Consider the following 19,774-nt stretch of genomic DNA (forward strand, 5'->3'; position numbering starts at 1 on the left):
GTTGTTCCAGCCATTATTGATTGTTGAAACATGACATAACATAACGACAGCTTGAACAAGCCGAGCACAAACCAATCAATACAATACTCCAAACATTCAACCTCTCACTCCTTTTCATTTTCCCTCAAACCATTTAACTCTTATTTAAACCCACCTCTAAAACTATTGCCAATATGGCAACTCTCAATACATCCACGAATGGCCCTTCTATTAAATCATCATATACTGGAGTGGTCAATTCTTCTGCACCCTCTGGAGCTGCGGCGTCCAGCCCGACTTATGGACAGTGGGCTTTGTTTTCAGTGTCAGCTCCTCTGGTAAATGCTTTTCAACAAGATAGTGGTGGAAAGGAGAGTGTGCTAAAGGTTCAAAGCACTGGAGGTATGTTTGCATTATTGTTGTTGAATCCAAGCAAATCGTCTAATGGTTTGAAATCCAGAGGGAGAACTCATCGACTTAATCGAGGATTTCTCGGAAGGACGAGTTCAATTCGCATTTGTCAAAGTCAAAGATCCCAATACAACACTTCCGAAATACGTACTTATTGGATGGGTCAGTCATACAATTGAAATGAGTGTTGAAATGAAAGGAGGTCCTAACATAACCTATAGTGCGGTGAAGGTGTTCCGGAAAGAACAAAAGGCTATTTCACAAGCCACCTTGCAGCAGTCTCCAAGATTCTTCACGTTCGTACTCATTTATCTGATTGTCTCACATTTATTCATACTTATAAATTTATCTAGGGCTATCATGTTCAAATAACTGCTCGATCGGAATCCGACTTGGCACCAGAAAGTATTGTTCAAAAAGTAGCAGATGCATCGGGCGCGAAATATTCCTCAGGCTCAGCACCACCGCCTTCCTCTGGTCCTCGTCCCCCAACAGCTTCTAAACCAGTGTTCACTCCTACACGGTCGGGCGGTGTATCGGGGTTCAATCCATTGGCAGGTTCAAGATCAAGGACAAGTCAGAATGACAACGTAGACGGAGATGGATGGGGCGCAGATGCGCCACAAATCACCAGGACACAACTTGAAAAGGTCCAGCCCGCATACAAACCCACAAAAGTTAATATGGCAGAGCTTACCAAACAGCCAACCGCTTCAAGATCCAGCAATGACAGTGGAGCAGACAGTGGATCTGCTCCTGATGTTGTCAAAGGGGGTTATCAACCAATCGGAAAGGTAGACATTGCAGCACTACGTGCTCAAGCTAAAAGCAGTGGTGATGATCGACCAACGATAGTTAAGGGGGCATACGAACCAGTCGGCAAAGTGGATATTGCCGCGATCCGAGCCAAAGCTCAAAAGCCTGGCGACGACGGTCCCAGGGCGGTTTCACCTGCCGCTACAGGCTCGCCCGCCCCAAGCAGTGATGAACCACCAAAGTCTCTTGCGGATAGGTCCGCGGCTTTCACTCAATCAGAGCGTCTCACAACTCTACCAAAACCAAAGGTCGCGAACAGGTTTGGATCCACTGCCAGCAGTTTCGCTGGAACAAAAGCCCCAACTCCAGGAAGTTTTGGAATTCAGTCGCCAGCAGCCCCGGCAGCATCTGCTCCAATCGGTGCAGCCAGTCGAACATTTGCTGACGAGGGTGGTAAAACTCCTGCTCAAATCTGGGCAGAGAAGAAAGCTCGACAAAGAGGACTGAGTGCTGCTGGCGATGCTCCTCCCCAGAGCGTAGCATCGCCCATTGCAAGCCAGCCAAGTGGAGGAGGACAATGGAAGAGTGGATATACTGGCAAATCTTGGGCTCCTGTTGCTACCAATCCCACTGGGCAATCTGCTACAGGCAGCATCGACCAACAGAAAACCGGCGAAGCAGAAGCGGAGCAAGTGGTACCAGATTCTCCAGCTGGAGGTATCAATGCCATCCGGGACCGATTCAAGGGAGGACAAGCACCAATGGGCGCACCAGCAATGCCACGATCAATCACTGGAGACCGAGACCAATCTCCGCCACCTCCACCTATCAATGCCTCCAGTAGGCCTGGTGCAGTTCCAATGCCTGGACTTCCAACCCGTCCTCCACCTGTTGAGTCCGAGGAGGAGAAATACAGCAGACCAAACATTCCCGCGCCTCCCCCAGTTCCCCGCAGTCCTACACCAGAACCAGAAGAGGAACCAGAACGCGAGCCATCTCCCGTTCGTATTGCTATGCCAGTAGCACGTGGACGAGAACCTGAGGAAATGGAAGCGCCGGAGGAACTTCATGACCATCCAACTCTTGAGCAGGCCATCGAACACGTTCCCCAAGAGAAAGATCTCACCGAGGAACCTGCTGGATATGACCCTGCCCGTGGCGCCGCAGCAGCTGTGGCAGCCGAAACATTTGGACACAGCGCTCCTGCCGTCAATGAAGCATCCGCTGCTAGCGGTAAACGCGCATTGATTCAATACGACTACGAGAAGGCTGAAGATAATGAGTTGGAATTGGTTGAAGGCGAATACGTCATCAACATTGAAATGGTCGATGATGATTGGTGGATGGGCACCAATTCAAAGGGCGAAAGTGGTCTCTTCCCAAGCAACTATGTAGAACTCGTAGAAGATGAAGGAGAGTCGGCACCAGCTCCAGCTCCAAGCCATTACGATGAGCCAGAACCACCTGCACCTGCACATGCTCCAGCTCCAGCAGCTCCAGCAGCCGCACCTGCTCACGCTGCTGGTCCTACGGCTACTACATTATACGACTATGAGGCTGCTGAGGATAATGAATTGAGTTTCCCAGAAGGTGCTACAGTCACTGATTTGGTATGTTTCGCTTATATGCTCACCTCCTTCACTCCCCCTTTCTTTCTCAACGCATTCAAGAACGATTACTAACCCAGTCGATAGGAATTCCCGGATGATGATTGGTGGTTCGGTCACTTCAAAGGACACTCTGGTCTCTTCCCAGCAAACTATGTAGAACTTGACCAATAAGTATCTACATTGGTTGGAATAAATTTAAGGGAAGTGCGAATGCACATGAAGCGACTGACGTCTTTGGGAGGGGCACTTGTGATGTAGTTGAAACTGATTCAACATTATAAAAATTCAGGAGATTTTGTAGATGAGGGTGGCATGAATGGTTTTTCTAGGCAGTTAACTACAACTAGTGAAGCAGAAAAAAAGCGAAATGACGGTGTTCTTGGTCTCTATAAGATATAAGAAGAGAATTGAACATTCTTTCCTCGATGTCGCTGCCTAACATTGCGTGAATTCGATTACACATATTCATTTGTCTTTGTCTCTCGGTAAAGTGGTCAAGTATTCCTCGTTTACCAATCCATTGAGCTTAAGGAGGACTTCCAGTTGCTGCAATCTTGAATACCTCTCAGATCCTTCTATGTATTTGCCATTCACGGTGGCGTTCACATTGTGACAACCACAAGTAGCAAAGCACAAAAATGAAATTATTCAAATCACACATATTCAGACATCACACAGAACCAAGTTATAGCGCATAAATTATTAAATAAAAGTCATTCATTATCTTATCTTAACCAACCAACCACCCTAAAAACTAGCTGGAAGCAGAAAGTCTGTGATCCATTTGAAAAGAGACGCAGACCTGTAAGAACATGAGAGAACTGGATATGTGAGACGAAGGAAAATGCGTGGGAAAGCCGAATTTGTTACTTCAATCATATGAATCTATGAACAAGGTGATTTGATTGTGGAGAACGAGTTGGGACTTCGGGAGGGCGTTGTATCGTTGCTGGCTTGCGAGAAGGGAAAACATTATGGGCAAGTATAAGGCCGTCGATCTATTCGATTGAATCGCGATACTGGAGATGGAGATGTGCTGAGGCGCCAGTGGATTAGGCAATTTCGAGATGGCGTTTATATGGATAAATAGTGGCGGAGAATGCGTGGGTTTGGCAGCAACTTGCTCTAACAACATTCGGCACCTGCGAGGAAAGGGTAAGTGGGTTGTTATGAGAGTGTGGCGTGGTAAGTAAGAGTAGAAGGGTATAGGGAATAACATACATTCAACACAGAGCTCACATCCTTCTTCCATTACGCAACAACAACAGAGGGCTGCAAAACAAGCACCGAGACAACCTTGTCCACCACCGGAACTCTTTGGAGGAGGTTGTTGTTGATATTGCATTTGTTGCTGAAGAGATAATTATTAGTTCAAAGTACTTTTAGATGTGAGGTACATTGCATTGTATCATGCGACGGTGAAGCTATTCCGGTGTTTCTCGGCATTGCGACGGCGCTGAGGTATCGAGGAATTACAGTCATCGCATTATACAGAACAGTGTGTTGAATAAGGATATGCAAATGTACTCACAGGTGGAGGGCCTTGTTGATAGTAGCCTTGTTGTGGTGGTGGTCCTCCATAAGCCTATGTATCACATCAAAGTCAGCTTCTTCTTCTTCCATTCCATGTGCCAAGATTATCCAAGAGATCGCAAGGAGATCGATATGATGGTGACAATATAGGCGAAAACATACATTGGGAGGATATTGAGGTTGACCACCGTATTGGGGTTGTTGATTGTTGTAGTAACCTTGGTTTGACATTGTGTTATTATCTATAATGAGGAGGACAGAGTCTCTGGTCAGTATTCGTTTCGTACAGGTTGAAGCTGTGTCGGAAGAAATGCGCAAACTTACGGAGAGAGGTGATTGATGCGATTGATTGATAAAAAAAACAAATACAAGTAAACGTTGCGAGTGAAAAGGTTGACGTTGAGAAAGAAGAGAGGCCGAACTTCAAAGTTAGATTAGATTGGATTCATCAATAAGAGCTAAAAATCGGTAGAACGGAGGAAGGATGTTCGTTCGAGACACTGCCAAGGAGGGAACCAATTGGGTTGTACTCGCTATAAAAATGCCTAGTACCTAATCGCTGACGAGTGATAAAATATCGAAATAGAACATTAATACCACTAACCTATTAATTACGCCAAGTTATTTGGAATTTCTTTATTTTGGAGTGGATGTGAATACGCAGTCGAGGCAGTCGGTCTCTTTTCCTTCTCTCTCTCTTCCTCTTTTCCTCTTTTCCTCTTGTTCTTATTATAAGCTTTGAGGCTTTTGATGCTTTCAATGCTTGTGAAGTTTAATATTTTGCCCAGATGGTTTTGGATCAGAGAAAGAGTTAGGTCGTCGAGTCAACGGTCTCATTCAAAGAAGGATGGCTCGGGTGGGTATAGGATTTATAGGTGACACTCTTCAAAGTACAGCCAGTACCTTACATTTGTATCATACTTCGTACAGTAGCTATAAGGTAATCATTTCGCAGTTTGAAGTCCTGCGAGTCCTTCCTTTTTGATTGGCTCGACCGGCTCAATATGCAGTATGCAAATAGAAAGAAGGCGCAGATCAAACACCTCATCAGCATGGCTCAGCAATTGTGGCCCTTTTGTTTGGTACAATGCAGTTACCATCTGATGCGCCAACCCGGAACACGGCCATTGTTCCATGCAACTTCTGAAAGAGATTTGCTATTTAATACTATGAACAGCGATCGTTCAGCTTCCCCTGCTTCCAAATCCCCCAATCTAATCCTTATAGGGCGTGAGTGGTCCTAGTATACGCTTAATACGCTACCTCAGCCACCTTTCCCCCGATCGTCACCTTCTCAAGCCTTCCATTATTTTATCGTTGCTGCTGGTTTTACTTCGTTTCCATCATCCGATCTTGTGACTGGGATTGATACTGCAGAATAATCCTTGACTTATTAAAAGCAGCAACAACTTTTAGTATTGTCAGCCACTTTGACCATCCCCCTGTATCCGTCACATATCCGACTTGGCTTCAAGATGTCACTCCAGCTGCCAGGTTACCAGCAGCTTCGCGTTCCCCCCTTTATCTATACCACAAGATTGCTGCGTGGCGTGCAAGTTTGTGCTTCTCCAACTGCAAAGTGTTGTGGTATCTGTCCTACAATATATGCACCCTGCTGTGTGCGCGCAGGTATGCAGTGGAGCACCAGTGACCTGGGGAAACCGAACATTAATTTTGCAATCGCTGAAAATCCATGTCGCTTTGCGCTATCCGTTGAAGGTCTAGTTCAATATTGATTGTCCTGGGGTAGTCCTAGTTTAACCTTACGGGTCATTCATACCTCGTACATAAAGTATCAATAATTCACGAAACGAAGAAGAGCCGCCGTGTACTATGTTGCTGACGACCTGCTCTACAATTATCGTTGCAGAAAACACATCAGCGACTACCGAGTGCTCAGAATGTGTTCCATTCCCTCAGAAATCGAACAAGAACTTTGAGGGACACAAGTCGCTTTCATAGTAGTCAGAGTGAAAGAGCAGGACACTCTGAAGACCTCCAGACTGTGGTATATGAATCAAATTCCCTCTCAATCTTCCACATACGACCATAGACTGAGAAAACTAGGGCATCCCGTCCGCTCTGCCATACTCAAGACTCAAATCGGTAAATCAGTAATTGAGTGGGTGACCATCAGCGAATCCTTACTGTTGTATTTTTTTAACCTTTGGCTTTTGTTGTGTTGGTGGGTGACGATGTCAAAGTGGGCCACAGTTTTGCGATATCCATTTCATGTGCAGAGCAACGCTTGTCAAAAGCTGCTCTATTCTTCTTGCCAGGGCCTTCAGATTTATGCAGTCGTTGAGCATTGGAAGTTCATATCTATACCACAATGATTGTTAGCAGTATTATGTATCAGAAAATATTCTTTTACATGTTCGATTTTCCTGTCTGTCTACTAAAGGCATTCAAGCGAATGTCTGTTTCCTCCAGAAAGCAGAGTCAATCTTTTGGTCCGGTCATTCAATGACATGACAAGTGGGTTATTTTTCATGAATATCACGGACTCTAATCGGTGCCTTGTCTATGCAACATACGGTGAGCTGGAATCAGTATATCACTGACCCCCAGAACAACGACAAGTTGAGGCGTGGCCATTTGAAACATCGAAAACAGTACGATTTTTGATATATCCAGACATGTGGATTTGAAGCGGATTGTCCGGGATCGCTAAGACTCGAATTGAGATCATTCGCTTGAAATTTGAGTATTCGAGAAAGGAAAGGTCCGCTGATTTCATGGATGCACGAAAGAGAAAGTGTAAGTTGGTCTCAGGCGAGGAAAGTCCATCGGAAGTTAAAACGGATGGACGATACAAAGAGAATGAGTTGGCGATCACAGAGACAGGTCAATTCAAAAAGTTCGGGAGACGGTACATGGGAGACGGCACATGGAAGTTGGAACTCGGAACAATGGAAGAGAAAATCAAATCACCTTGGCCCGAATTGCATCCGCATCATCCACATGGCAACAAGGATTTAGAAGGACAATCTCGAGCTAGCTTCGAATGCGTATACTAACTAGGTATACCAACTAGGTAAACCTTGAAATTGGTTCGACTAAGGTATGGAATCAAGGAATGTGTTGTGAGGCCTCCAAATCATGGAAATGAGGTTGATGATGTCTTGACATAGATGGTGTATTTTCCCAGATTAGCTCAAATCTGAGGGTGGATAGTTCGAAATCTTGAAACCAAGATCAGCATCAAGTAGTATCAAGACCAGAGGCTTTAGTATTCTGCATAGTAGTGACTGGTTTATACGTAAGTGAAATTGATATAAGCTTGTTGTTATAATCTCGGAGAAAGGCCGGGCGATGATCACCATGAGTGTAGAAATGTTAAATCTATCGTGGGAATCACCTTCACCGGGAGAAATTTCCAAGATAACAAGTTCATCGGGTATTACCACCGACGAAGCTCATTGGGAGCATAACACACAAACTTAGCTTGCAAAAGGATTTTGTGCTAGATCTCATATTTTCCATGTTGCTCCTACAATTAAATTTCAATACTATATGAACAATTGCAATGAGGAAAGATAATATTACCATACAGCAGCTCTTACAACAAACCAATTATGTTGGATTATTAATCACTTTTGTAATTGTCTCTTTTCTATGGAATGATTGAGAAATTTGTCGCTTGGGATGACGCGATGAGGCTAGCCATTTGATAGCGATTAGAAAATATATCTCCGGCCTCGCAACTTCCCTTACCCATCAACCAGAACTATTTTAACTAAATCTTCGTCTATTCATCATTGATTCGACTAACATTTCGATACCAACCTACCTACCTACTTTCCGTAAACTGAACAAGAGAAACTCTATACACCCCACGATTTCTTAAATAAAGCAACGAAACTACCCCCCACCAGCAACATCCACCCCACTACAAACAGAGAAAAGTATCAAGATGTCAACTCTTATCGATATTACAACAGAAGAAGAATGGCAGAAGCACACTGAATCTCTGCCATCATCGACTCTGCAGATCATCAACTTTCACGTACGTTTCTTCATCCACCGCCCCTCATCCACCCTCTTCAAACCTTGACTAATGCGACAAATACTAGGCACCATGGGCAGCACCATGCGCGCAAATGTAAGACTTCCCCGGATCCATCGTCATCAACCCCTCTTCTACTTTAGCTTCGCTCCAGTTTCTTTCAGTTGCCCACATTTTTAGACAACCTTACTGATTCTCACACTAGGACAACCGTCCTCCGTACCCTCGCGCTATCCTATCCCCCAACGACACCCCCAACCACCTCGTGGGTTTCCATGAATGCTGAAGAAGTAATTTCCGTCTCCGATGCTTTTGACGTAACCGCGGTCCCATACCTCGTCCTCACCCGCAACAATGTAGTCCTCGAGACCGTCTCCGGCAGCGACGCCACCAAAGTCCGCAATGCCATTGAAAAACACGCCAACTCCCCCTCCTCCTCCACAAACGGTACACCTGCCAAGCCCGTCCCCAGTATAAACCATGCCTCTACCGCGCCATCAGCAACCGCACCTACCACTTCTACCGAATCCGAAGAGCCAATGTCTAAAGAAGATCTCCACGCTCGCTTATCCAATCTTGTAAAGGCAGCTCCTGTGATGTTATTCATGAAAGGAACACCTTCCGCACCCCAATGCGGTTTTTCCCGTCAACTCGTTGCTTTATTGAGAGAAAAATCGGTGAAATATGGATTCTTTAATATTTTGGCCGATGATGAGGTAAGGCAGGGTCTGAAGGAATTTGCGGATTGGCCTACTTTCCCACAATTATGGATGGATGGAGAACTTGTTGGAGGTCTGGATATTGTAAGTTCTTCCCTATATAATTTTGTTCTGGGGTAGAAACCGGACTCGAGCAATATGTCCCGGTATTGCTCATGTCCGGTATCCAGATTCCTAGATACTCAGCTTACATATTGGTGAAATCCATTTCTAACTAAATACATTACAGGTCAAAGAAGAAGCAGCAAATGATCCAGATTTCTTCACTGCATATAGTGTTGCTAAACCAGCAGCAGCGGCGTAGAAAAGGAGAAGGTTGGGAATTTGATAATATCGGACACTAGGAAAAACCAGGAGATATACCCTATTAAAGACATTTTTTGCGCATGATTTCATGAATTGCTACACTGTGATCTGCATTACGTGAGAACTCAAGCTTATAATTCATGATTTCGAAACGATCTTAGTGTATTCTGGACAGAAAAAGTTGATAAACAGACAACTCATGATCCTTCCCAGTGGAATGCATCGTCAACTCTTGGCAAGCTTCATAGTAAAGCTCACTTCAATCATCCATCGCGTATTTTTTCCTTGATTTGCGCAAGGACAAGGCACTATAATTCCAAGGTTCCCAGAAAGCTTTCAAAGTGTATGAAGATCACATCACATCACCAGAGCAATAGTAACAACAATGATTTTGGGGTTTTCTCATCTATTTTTTCTATTTTTTTGGCACCAATCGAGTGGCCGAATCAAAGACATCCTAAAAGCCTAAAGAACCTCTTACTCTTCACCCAATTCCCAGATCGACTCTTACTATACATTTTATACCCAGCCTGGCCTATACACCGTTCTCCATACGCCCCCGTGAAAATATCAATAGCAACGTAACCAACAAACTATATTCCAACCTTTTTAATCCTCAGGTAGCGCGAAATGGGTTTTGAAATCAAAGTGTGTACTCCAACCTTTTCCCCCTTACGTGGCACCGAAAGAATTGCAAAATCAATTAAACAAAAATCAAATAGCAAAATCAAATGTGTGATTAGAAAGGTTTGAGATGGTGCAACAAATTAGTTTTTACTAGTAGTAATTCCTTCGCCTTTACTCCACACAAGTAGCGCCTTGGTATAGCGATTTAGTGGTTGTATCCATCAGGGATCTCCAACTGTCCTTGATACTTGGAATCCGCATCCTGTCCTCCCCAGTACTTCTTGATAGCAGGCAAGACGGTTCGCTTATTAACCACCAACTTGGTGTTTGGCACGGGCTGGGGTGCCCATCCAACTGACGCGGCAAGGAAACCAGGATAACTGTGGTTGAAGTAGCGGGTCTCGAGGAGGCCGTGAGTCCAGCTGCGAAGCTTGTCGCCGGTCTTCTCGGCAATGAACTTGAAGACATTAGCGCCAACGTCGTAGCGACCAAGGGTGTGGAGTCCCCAGTTGGCTTCGACGGTGGAGATTTTAGAGTAATGGTTGTAGTAAGTGTCGTCGGTGGTGTTGTGGAGGTGCTTCGGAACGACGTCACCGAGGAGGATAGTAAGAACACGATTTTGACGGGAGTAGACCTCGTTTTCATCGAAGGTGATGACGACAAGAGTGTTGTTCATGAAGTGAGGATTGGTAAGGAGGGGGTTAAGGAGGTTGTAGAGATACTCGCCTGCGACGGTGACGGAGCTATCGTGAGCGTCGGAGGTCATGTTGGGGGTAAAGAAGATCCATTGGGGCAGTGTGTTTGCAGCAACATCTTGGTGGAATAAGGTCTGGTTCTTGATCAATTGAAGACGTTCGGGCTTGTTAACGACATTGTTGAAGAGGACTTCAGGGCTAGGTTGATGTCAATATACTGGAATGTTTTGGTGATTTGATCAAACTTACTTGTGCTTGCGAACATATGCATCGGCACCGGTCACTTCGTTGCGCCACTCCATACCTTGAAAACCAGTATATGGCATATCTTCCTGGTACTCAGCCCAAGTGATTCCCTTGTCTTCGAGGAGATCGACTATAGAGGAAACGTTGGTAGGAACAGTAGTAAATGGGTCACCATCGAGACCGAAATAATCACTGCATCAATGTAAGTCATTGTGACCGGATAATCTAGTATAGAATTCAAACTCACCCTGCACTGGATGCGAGGTAATTTGGTTCACTTGGATGTGTTACCGCTAGGTAGTTTGTCAATGTAATACCCATCTCTGCGAAGTATTTGAAGTTTGCTGTATAGATATCAGTACACATGTTATTATTTCTCTTCTGGGAAAGGGCAACTTACGGTCTGCAATAGCAGTCTCGTAATCAGTATTCTCAAACCAGATGTTAAAAACTCGATCGAACACCTCTCCCTTGACGCAACTGGTAGGACTTCTGTGTGATGCATACTGTTGGGCGTGGAGAACAGCCTTATGGCCGAATGCTGTAGGGTGAGAAATGTGTCCATCAGCAATAGTGTTTTCAGGCTCTTCATCTCTCTTGGAGATCGTAGCTGCAAGCCCCACTGTGATCAGGGCCCAAACCACAGTATTTCGGAGAGTACTTTGATGCATCTTGATAACTTTGGATTTTCTTGACTCTGAAGATTTGAAAAGAAGTGGGAGATTGTGAGATCTTTATTGCTTTAAAGCTGACTACTGGAATCACTAAATCCAGGCTAAACTTCCCATGAAATATCTCAACATCACTCCTTGGAACTATCGAAGTTTTCAAGCTAATTACCAAATCCAAGATGCTGGGAATGGACCAACACTATGTATATAACTAGCACCCTGGTAGATCGTAACTAGTAAATCAACAACCTCGGACAAAGGGTAAAGTAAAGAGGAAGGTCAGTAAAGCCATATCTGCGGTGTAAAAAGGGCTATAGCTGGACATCCCGTTAGAAATCTTTCAACCTATGAGATTCCAGATGTTGGTAAGTTGAGATGATATTGGATGGAAGTCATATATTGATGCATCTTTTTGACCTGCCTCATCAAGAATTGAGCATATCCGATTTATCCAGTACTTTCATTCCTGGCCATAGAATACATGCACGAGCACGCAGATACTGCAGTTTGTAGGGTGACAAGGATGACATTGTGCCGCGATCTCTCGGAAGAGCGGGGAGAGGCGATGACCCTTCGCACTTGTTAGTTGTTATGCGGAGTATCTATCTACTGCAAAGTGCCAATGGATAGTAGTACCAAAAGTACCCCTGTCGAACAAGATTTCTTGGGGGGGAGAAGAGTAGCCAACCATCGATCTTCAATTGATAATAAATACCACACATGATGTACTCATTAGCAACTGGAACTGCGCAGTATAGGAGATAGTAGAGTACAAGCAAACACTTGTCGTCATCTATGAGCTCCTTAGCACCCGGCATCATACAATCCATCAGCTTTTGTCTCGTCTGATGTTGTCAGGTCAAACTCACATTGGAAAGGCTCGAAAGGTTAGCTAGAATGAAGAGTTTTCCCACGCCCTTCCCCTGGTACCTACTATCTAGGTGATTAGCACAAGTCTGACGGAGAATATTATTCCCTAGTATCTATGTAGTATGGAACTTAATGAAAGTGGTATCTACTAAACTATTTCGTGGTTAGACTTAACGTTCGTTCATGTAGCTAAAATGGTAGGTGCTTAGTTGATTAGCTCGATTACCTCTTTCGGCCTAGCGAGCCGAGGCATATCCCGCTAAAACCTGACATCCAAACCTAAGAAATGCTTATCTCGCAGTCCCGTGGGGAAAATGCATCATCCTATTGGAGAACATGACGGATAACAAAGAGGGGTGAAAGGAATCTAGATGCCACTCCAATAATTTATTGGCAATCAATTCAATGGATCATCATTTTACTTCTTTAGTTGTTCTACGAGTATAATCCACGAGTAATTGATCGCAGTAATCATTATCTAAAGCGTGCAAACGCAAGTGATCTTCCCTCCGATCCCGAGACACGTGCATCCAGTGTATGGCCAATCCGAATTTGGTTGAACTGCTAACTTTGAGGACTCAATATACTGATCTAATCCGGCTCTGAAGTCCGCTTTTAACTTTACGTTGTATATTGACGACATTGTTTTCCAATACTTGAACCATTTGTCGTCAAAAACAGTCTGGTCATTCTCATGCCATTCGGCAGACAAGAAAGATGACATCGTCTTAATCAACTTCGTCACATCAACCATACTTTAATTCATTTAGTTGAAGAGGGAAACGTCATTGCTTTGAGGTTGGAATTTCCCAGGCTTGGAATGCTTGACAAATTTGTAGCATCTCAGCAACATCACGAACAAGATTGATGAGAATTTGTTTGAAGATCCAGCAATGTCTGTCTTTACCGACGAGCGATCCTCAGGATCCAACGATAGTCTTGATGATGTTGAAATGCAGGAGGTCAGGGGAGAAAAAGATGATTATGGACATCAAAAAATGAGACTGTTGTCGAATAAGAGAAACAGCGTATCACCCCATAGATCTTTAGAGTCAAGCGAGAAGTTGGATGATGTTGAAATGCAAGGGAGAGATGATGATTATGGAGATCAAGATGGATTGTTGTCAAGCGGAAATCGAAAGGGTAAACGAACACTAGAGCCTGAATTCGAAACAAAATGGCATCTAAGAACTCCTTGGGTGGTATTTCTATCATTTTCGACAGCGATAGCAACTATCCTCACAATGTGGAAGATTGCATCGTATATCACCTCTAAAGGTAACACAGTGATTGACTATCCGAATCCAACATCCAGCGGCTTCCGTAGGTCAGCAAGTGACTACGAATTGAATCCGAATTGGGATTTTGATGCTTCCCCAAAAGTTCGTACATATCACTGGACCATCAAAGATATCGAGGCAAATCCAGACGGTGTTTTTCGACCAATGATCACCATTAACTCGCAATTTCCTGGTCCAATGATCGAATGTAATGAGGGAGATGTTATAATTATTGATGTTGACAATCAAGCCGTCAACGCTACATCTATACATTTTCATGGCATCTTTCAAAATGGAACCAACCATATGGATGGTACTACAGGCATAACACAATGTCCTATTGCACCAGGCAATAAATTTCGATATCAGTTCAACGTCACGGGTCAATCTGGCACCTATTACTACCATGGACATCAAGCTGTACAAATTTCTGATGGGCTATACGGGCCACTGATTATCCATTCTAAGAAAGAGAAGACTTTACAGCCAATCTCATATTCTACAGATCGGGTAATCATGCTCCAAGATTATTATCATGAGTTGAGTAGTGGGCTCACGATGAAAAACCTTGAGCCTGATAGTGAAGCCTCGCCGATTCCTGACGGAGCACTAATTAATGGACTTAACAGCGTAGACTGTTCCGTTCTACCACATCGAACATGTGACAACTCGACAGCAATTCTCCCTTCATTCGATTTAGCCGCCAATGAAAATCATCGACTAAGATTTATCAATACTGGCGCATTCGCTTGGTTTCAAGTCGGCTTGGACGAGCACGAGTTTGCCATCACTGAAGTTGATGGAACGGACATCATGCCATCATACGATACCCGCATGATGATCAGTCCTGCACAACGCTACAGTATGATTGTGAATACAAATCGCAACTCGACGGATGCATTTTGGCTCAGAGCAAGAATGGTAACTCATTGCTGGAAAGAACCCAGTCTACCAGCCAATGGAGCTGATGAAGTTCGAGCCGTCATCCGTTACACCGATAGAGATACACCTCAAACCATGGCCTCTAAGCCAACTTCTCAAGAGTGGAAGAAGCCAATCGAAACATGGTGCAAAGACATGAACACCACCAGTTTCATACCCACCTCCTTTGAACCTGCCCCGCAAATAGCAGATCATAGCTATTTCATCCGCGTAAATCTTGAAAGACATTATTGGCGTCTCCAGCGAGGCTATCTCAATAGCTCTACTTTCCGCCCTCAAGTTCATCAACCAACACTCCATCGTACAATCGATGGTTTCTCAACCATGAACGAATCATTTACATCCATGGCCCAGACCAATGGCGTAAACTCGATATCTTATAACCAGGAAAATGACTATTTGATTCAGCATTCCGGAGTCAAAGTCGTTGATATAATCATCCGAAACTTCGACGAAGGAAACCACCCTATGCATTTACACGGTCATAAAGTCTGGATTCTTGGCCAAGGACACGGTGACTTCCCCGGGTATCAAGCTCTACACCTTCAACCAGAAGGTCGTGGTACATTGCCAGGCCATGAGCATGCGTTAGACAATTTAATTAGAAGGGATGTAGCAACTGTAGAAGGATTCGGATGGCTAGCTCTTCGATTCGTGGCGGATAATCCAGGAGTATGGGCGTTTCATTGTCATATGATGTGGCATGGAGAAGCGGGCATGGCTATGCAATTCATGGATCGAGTTGATGAAGTCATGAAGATGCAGATTCCGGAGGAGAACCAAAAACTGTGTCAAGCGAATGTCAAGGAATTGGAGAAGGGAGGTATTCCTAAGGATGAAATTTGGTTTGGATTCGGCCCAGAGGATGAGTGAGGATGATCGATTGATGTTAGAGATTCTCATGAGATGATGCTGGAAGTGGTGGTTTACAGTTCCATTCTGTCAAATTCACAGAAACGATACGCATGCCATCAAACCTTTCATCGTTTAGATGGGTAAGACGCCATGTGGTCAAGTTTATGGGATAAATTATCTATCCCCCCATCCAACATAATGAGCTTCTACGCGGAAGCAATGCTTTAAAGTCTACAACATGATTTTTCGACACTGTTGAATCCTCTAATTGAGATGGTTAGCGAGGGATCTCTTGCAAATGATGTTTTCGGGCCCTGGGCCAGAAGAACTACACATAAGACTCTAATAACCCAGGAAACATTCAGCTATGACTACTCGGGAGTCATGGGGGAGGAGTAGTTAATACAGTCGTGGATAACAGCATGGAGTGTTGAGTTCATCGTGCGGGGTATTAATACTTCCTCCTCTCTTCTTCTGCAATGTAAGAGAGGAGGAAAAGAAGGAGGAGAAATGTTCGAATAGGCTACTTTGGGTTTACCTTCTATCTAGACGATGCTATCCGGCTCGTGTGTAGATTTGTGTTATATTTAGATAGATGTATATATAGCTATAGTTGAAGGACCAGAATAATGAAAAAATGCAGTAAAAGAAATACGTATCGAATTGAAAATTAGATGATAGTGTTGTGAGGTATATGATTATATCACAATATATCAGACTCCTATTTCTCTCTATATACCCCTCTCCCTCTCTGTACCCATATCATCCATCCATCCATTCCACCAACCTCCCCACCTCCAATTCAACGCAATACGACACAGTAAGAAACCAATATACAACAAACACCATTGTGACACATGTATACATTTAACACTCTCATTCCTTTAAAAGCTTCTGGATTAAATAATCCCTATGAAAGAAATTCTTCTAGACGAAACCTCTCTCTTTCTCCCCTCTCCCCTTTCTCCCGTCCTCAACAAATCACAATACCGAAAACATTCCCTGGAAAATCTCATTTTCTATCACCTCCAGCTATGTATGCCATTCTCTATTCCGAATCCATTTCCATTTCCAAGTCCAGTTCCACTCTAAAACATAATTCCTCTACATGACCATCTGCAGAAAAGATATATATTGTGACTAACCCCCCTTGTTCATCAACCCAGTCTATAGATTTGAGTGATTGGATCGGATTTGCTGATAGTGGATGTAATCCTGGATGACGATACCATCCATTATCGATTTCTTCATAAAGAGATGAGATTCATCGGATTGTTTTTTGTTATATTGATATATTAATATATTGATGGAGGTTTACTGGGGGAGTTATGTATCTGGTATTTGCATTATGACTTATTGGAAAGATGATTGGGAACCTTGGAATTGTAAGGTGGGATTTGGAGGTAGTGGTGAGAGAGGAGAGGAGAGGAGAGTGTGAGAGTGAGAGGACGTGATTTGACTTTGAGGTACTTTGGAGGGTTGGAAGGGAGGAGAGATGGTTATGCAGGTATAAAATGATTTTCCCGGATGATTCTCCCGGATTGGACACTGTAAGAAGTCACATTTTCTTGGCTGATCTGTTTGGATCATGGTATTCGGACTACTGGATAGAACGCATCTATCTGACTATTGCGTTCGGAGTATATCTGTATTGTGGTTACAGTGTCCAGTCTTGTTTGAAGGGTTGAGATCCTTATAGAGTCCTACTGGGGTATATTCCGGTGTCTATGGGAGTTTATTTGGTTTGGATGATGTGTTGAGACATTGAAGCGTTATCAATGGCATCCATTCTTACTTTACATTTTCGAATCCTCGACAGACTTGGCCATGTGCATGTTATATTTGATATGACAATGAAGTGGAAGAGGGACCCACGTATCAAAAGTATACTTACACTTTGTACGCCCCGAGATATTCTGGTGTCTCAACAAGACTGACTCATCAAGTCATGAAATATTGAAGTACACGACACTTTGTAAAAGTACCTACATAGTGTATCATGGGAATAAAAAAAGATACCTAAAACTTTCATATCTGAAAGGTGGTGTAAGTTCTGAACAATCATCACCTTGCTTTTTTCAAACCGAATCCTCTACCAACCAAGTACAACCGGAAGAAAGTCCTTTTCGTTTCCGAAAATGAATGACTTTGTTTTAAACAGGAGATTGGTCTACTGTACTCCCCAAACTCCACACCGAGTTTCGGAGTCCCCGGAGGTGGACATTCGGTTTTGCTGCTTAGAAGTTTCTGGGGACGCCGCACGACTTTTTACTTTTCGGAGATTTTGAATAATAAACTCATTTGACCTCCTTGAAGTTCTTCTCACTCAGCTTCCCGATGAATGGAAGGTTACAGGTGCTCCAGCTCTAAGTAGTGCCAACTCAACCACTTTTATTTCAATACCGGCTACCGGACTGAAGTGATACCTGGTGACGATGGTGATTATGAAGTATGTTGTGCGCATCTCCACAAAGTCTAGCCAAGGCGATTATCCTTGACGCCTCCTACACGAATGATATGAAAACTAAACACAAGGCTGAGTGAAAGCGCGAGAAGCATTTGTATGGTGACACATGACCGTGTCGTAACGCGTGTGTTGCATTGCAAGTACCGGAAGAGGACTCGGAGGCCTACCCGCAAGATCGATGAATGTAACATGCACTCACTGCCACTTACGAGGCTACCAATACTTCCGCCCCTCCGCTTCACCAAACCCATCTGAAATATCCAATTTCTGGCGGGAATTTCGGTTTGAATCACGCTTGGCTTGGACTGCCAATATGTGATATGCGACCTTGACCACGTCTCCCTCAGCATCAAAATCCGGATTTTTGAGTTCGCCGAGAGAAAATCAATATTAGCAGCACCAAAGTTTCCTTCACAAGACTATCGACAACATCGCAATGTTTGTTGTACACTAATAAGCACACGGTCATTTACCAACAATTTCCGTCTTGGCCGGCCGACCATATCTAGATTTGAAGACATTGCCAAGTCCGGACCGGGCATCCGCGTGTAAGATGATTCTTTTGCTCCGCAGCGATACGGATCTGATCTGCTTGCGACTGCGATACCAAGATGAAGATCGAAATTTGCGTGTTTGGCGAAGGACGATGCGATGTTTGGATGTGGGGCTGGGCAGAGAATCCCAAGACCGGAGGGGTGAGATTTCGAGGCAGTTGAGTACCGAAGAATGGCCTGGTAACCCTTATTGTTTGTAATTTATTTATTTATAACTTTTGCGCAAAGATCATTTGGCTGCCGTGCTGCTAATCATACTGGACATCCATACAGATCTAGTATATAGTACACGCTCAAGAGTGAAGAGTCAAGGGTAGATCTTAGATTCTTATTGGAATATCATAAAGATGTCAAGGCTGCTGGCCCTCCCCCCCACACTGCCGTCTCAAAGTGGTTATGTCTGAGACTGTTGATTGCGGACAAGTATGTAGGTATCTGGGCACTGAAACATAGGTAATGGAATTGTTTCTACCAGTCCCAGTAGTTTGGATTAATTTCCAAAATTCAAATTCAAATCCAAATCACAATCAAGAATTCAGCAAATCCTTATCTCTCAACAAAACAAAACATATTGTACAGAGTAATCTTCTTGGATTGTGGATTATGGATTGTGGATTGTGGATGTGACGCTTATTGCAACATGGCTGAGTATCTTAGGATGGATCTTAGGATAGATAGGGAGTAGGTAGTAGGTAGGTAGTAGGTATATCTGAAGAATGTTTGTGACAGTTTTAACCCTCCCTGCATTGATACTTTGAACCTATGAAATGAGTCGCAAAGGGCACGCTGTGTGCATTATTGGCCATGTTCAAGCAATGCCCAATTCCATACAAAGGAATATTCTTGGGGGTGGGATACTAATTTTCAGCCGGTGAATGCTTTTTCATGCGGTGTACAGATAAAACAGATAAAACAGATAAAACTCCATACGATGCTTTTCCCCCGAGATGAGATGGGGGTGAAGATGTAAGATGGATCAGGAGGACGGATACTGACGATGATGATGATGATGATGAGTGGTCGTAAAGGATGGGAGATGGAAGGAATAGAATTTAATGAATCTCTTTGTTGAGTTTGCAATCAGCCACTGTAACCTTATTAATCTTTCAGCTGTTTTGAACGAAAGGTTTCTAGATTCTTTCATTGATTGATATATTGAGGTTGATAGATATCACGAAGGCGAAGGCTGTGTCCACTTGAGTACTGAATACCGAGTACTGAGTAATAATTATATTGGACGGAAT

At 43.9% G+C, this 19,774-nt stretch overlaps 6 protein-coding genes across 6 annotated transcripts; 4 read left to right on the forward strand and 2 right to left on the reverse strand.

Moving 5' to 3' along the window:
- Positions 1–173: 173 nt before the first annotated feature.
- EAE97_010932 (uncharacterized protein) lies at positions 174–2,927 on the forward strand (the record flags this gene model as incomplete). The annotated part of the gene is made up of 5 exons (XM_038881447.1): positions 174–381; positions 440–552; positions 612–686; positions 744–2,756; positions 2,841–2,927. 5 exons carry the CDS (start codon positions 174–176, stop codon positions 2,925–2,927), a joined length of 2,496 nt encoding a protein of 831 aa, XP_038727606.1.
- Positions 2,928–3,418: 491 nt separating this feature from the next.
- EAE97_010933 (uncharacterized protein) lies at positions 3,419–5,393 on the reverse strand. Its single transcript, XM_038881448.1, has 6 exons — positions 4,894–5,393; positions 4,614–4,710; positions 4,452–4,531; positions 4,288–4,341; positions 3,978–4,107; positions 3,419–3,898 (listed from the first exon to the last, which is right to left on the reverse strand). Coding segments are annotated over exons 5-6 (273 nt in total). The 5' UTR covers positions 3,980–4,107; positions 4,288–4,341; positions 4,452–4,531; positions 4,614–4,710; positions 4,894–5,393; the 3' UTR covers positions 3,419–3,627.
- A 1,634-nt stretch (positions 5,394–7,027) lies between these two features.
- Positions 7,028–7,309, forward strand: EAE97_010934 (uncharacterized protein; the record flags this gene model as incomplete). The annotated part of the gene is made up of 1 exon (XM_038881449.1): positions 7,028–7,309. The coding sequence occupies one exon, from the start codon at positions 7,028–7,030 to the stop codon at positions 7,307–7,309; it is 282 nt and encodes a 93-aa protein (XP_038727608.1).
- Positions 7,310–7,920: 611 nt separating this feature from the next.
- EAE97_010935 (uncharacterized protein) lies at positions 7,921–9,406 on the forward strand. The gene is made up of 4 exons (XM_038881450.1): positions 7,921–8,298; positions 8,366–8,394; positions 8,504–9,101; positions 9,247–9,406. Exons 1-4 carry the CDS (start codon positions 8,206–8,208, stop codon positions 9,319–9,321), a joined length of 795 nt encoding a protein of 264 aa, XP_038727609.1. The 5' UTR covers positions 7,921–8,205; the 3' UTR covers positions 9,322–9,406.
- A 749-nt stretch (positions 9,407–10,155) lies between these two features.
- EAE97_010936 (uncharacterized protein) lies at positions 10,156–11,562 on the reverse strand (the record flags this gene model as incomplete). The annotated part of the gene is made up of 4 exons (XM_038881451.1): positions 10,156–10,843; positions 10,895–11,083; positions 11,139–11,235; positions 11,292–11,562. The coding sequence occupies 4 exons, from the start codon at positions 11,560–11,562 to the stop codon at positions 10,156–10,158; spliced, it is 1,245 nt and encodes a 414-aa protein (XP_038727610.1).
- A 1,763-nt stretch (positions 11,563–13,325) lies between these two features.
- Positions 13,326–15,527, forward strand: EAE97_010937 (uncharacterized protein; the record flags this gene model as incomplete). Its single annotated transcript, XM_038881452.1, has 1 exon — positions 13,326–15,527. The coding sequence occupies one exon, from the start codon at positions 13,326–13,328 to the stop codon at positions 15,525–15,527; it is 2,202 nt and encodes a 733-aa protein (XP_038727611.1).
- Between the last annotated feature and the right edge of the window lie 4,247 nt (positions 15,528–19,774).

The sequence above is a fragment of the Botrytis byssoidea genome, assembly GCF_014898295.1.
Source record: "Botrytis byssoidea strain MUCL 94 chromosome Unknown BBYS_032, whole genome shotgun sequence".
NCBI lineage: Eukaryota > Fungi > Ascomycota > Leotiomycetes > Helotiales > Sclerotiniaceae > Botrytis > Botrytis byssoidea.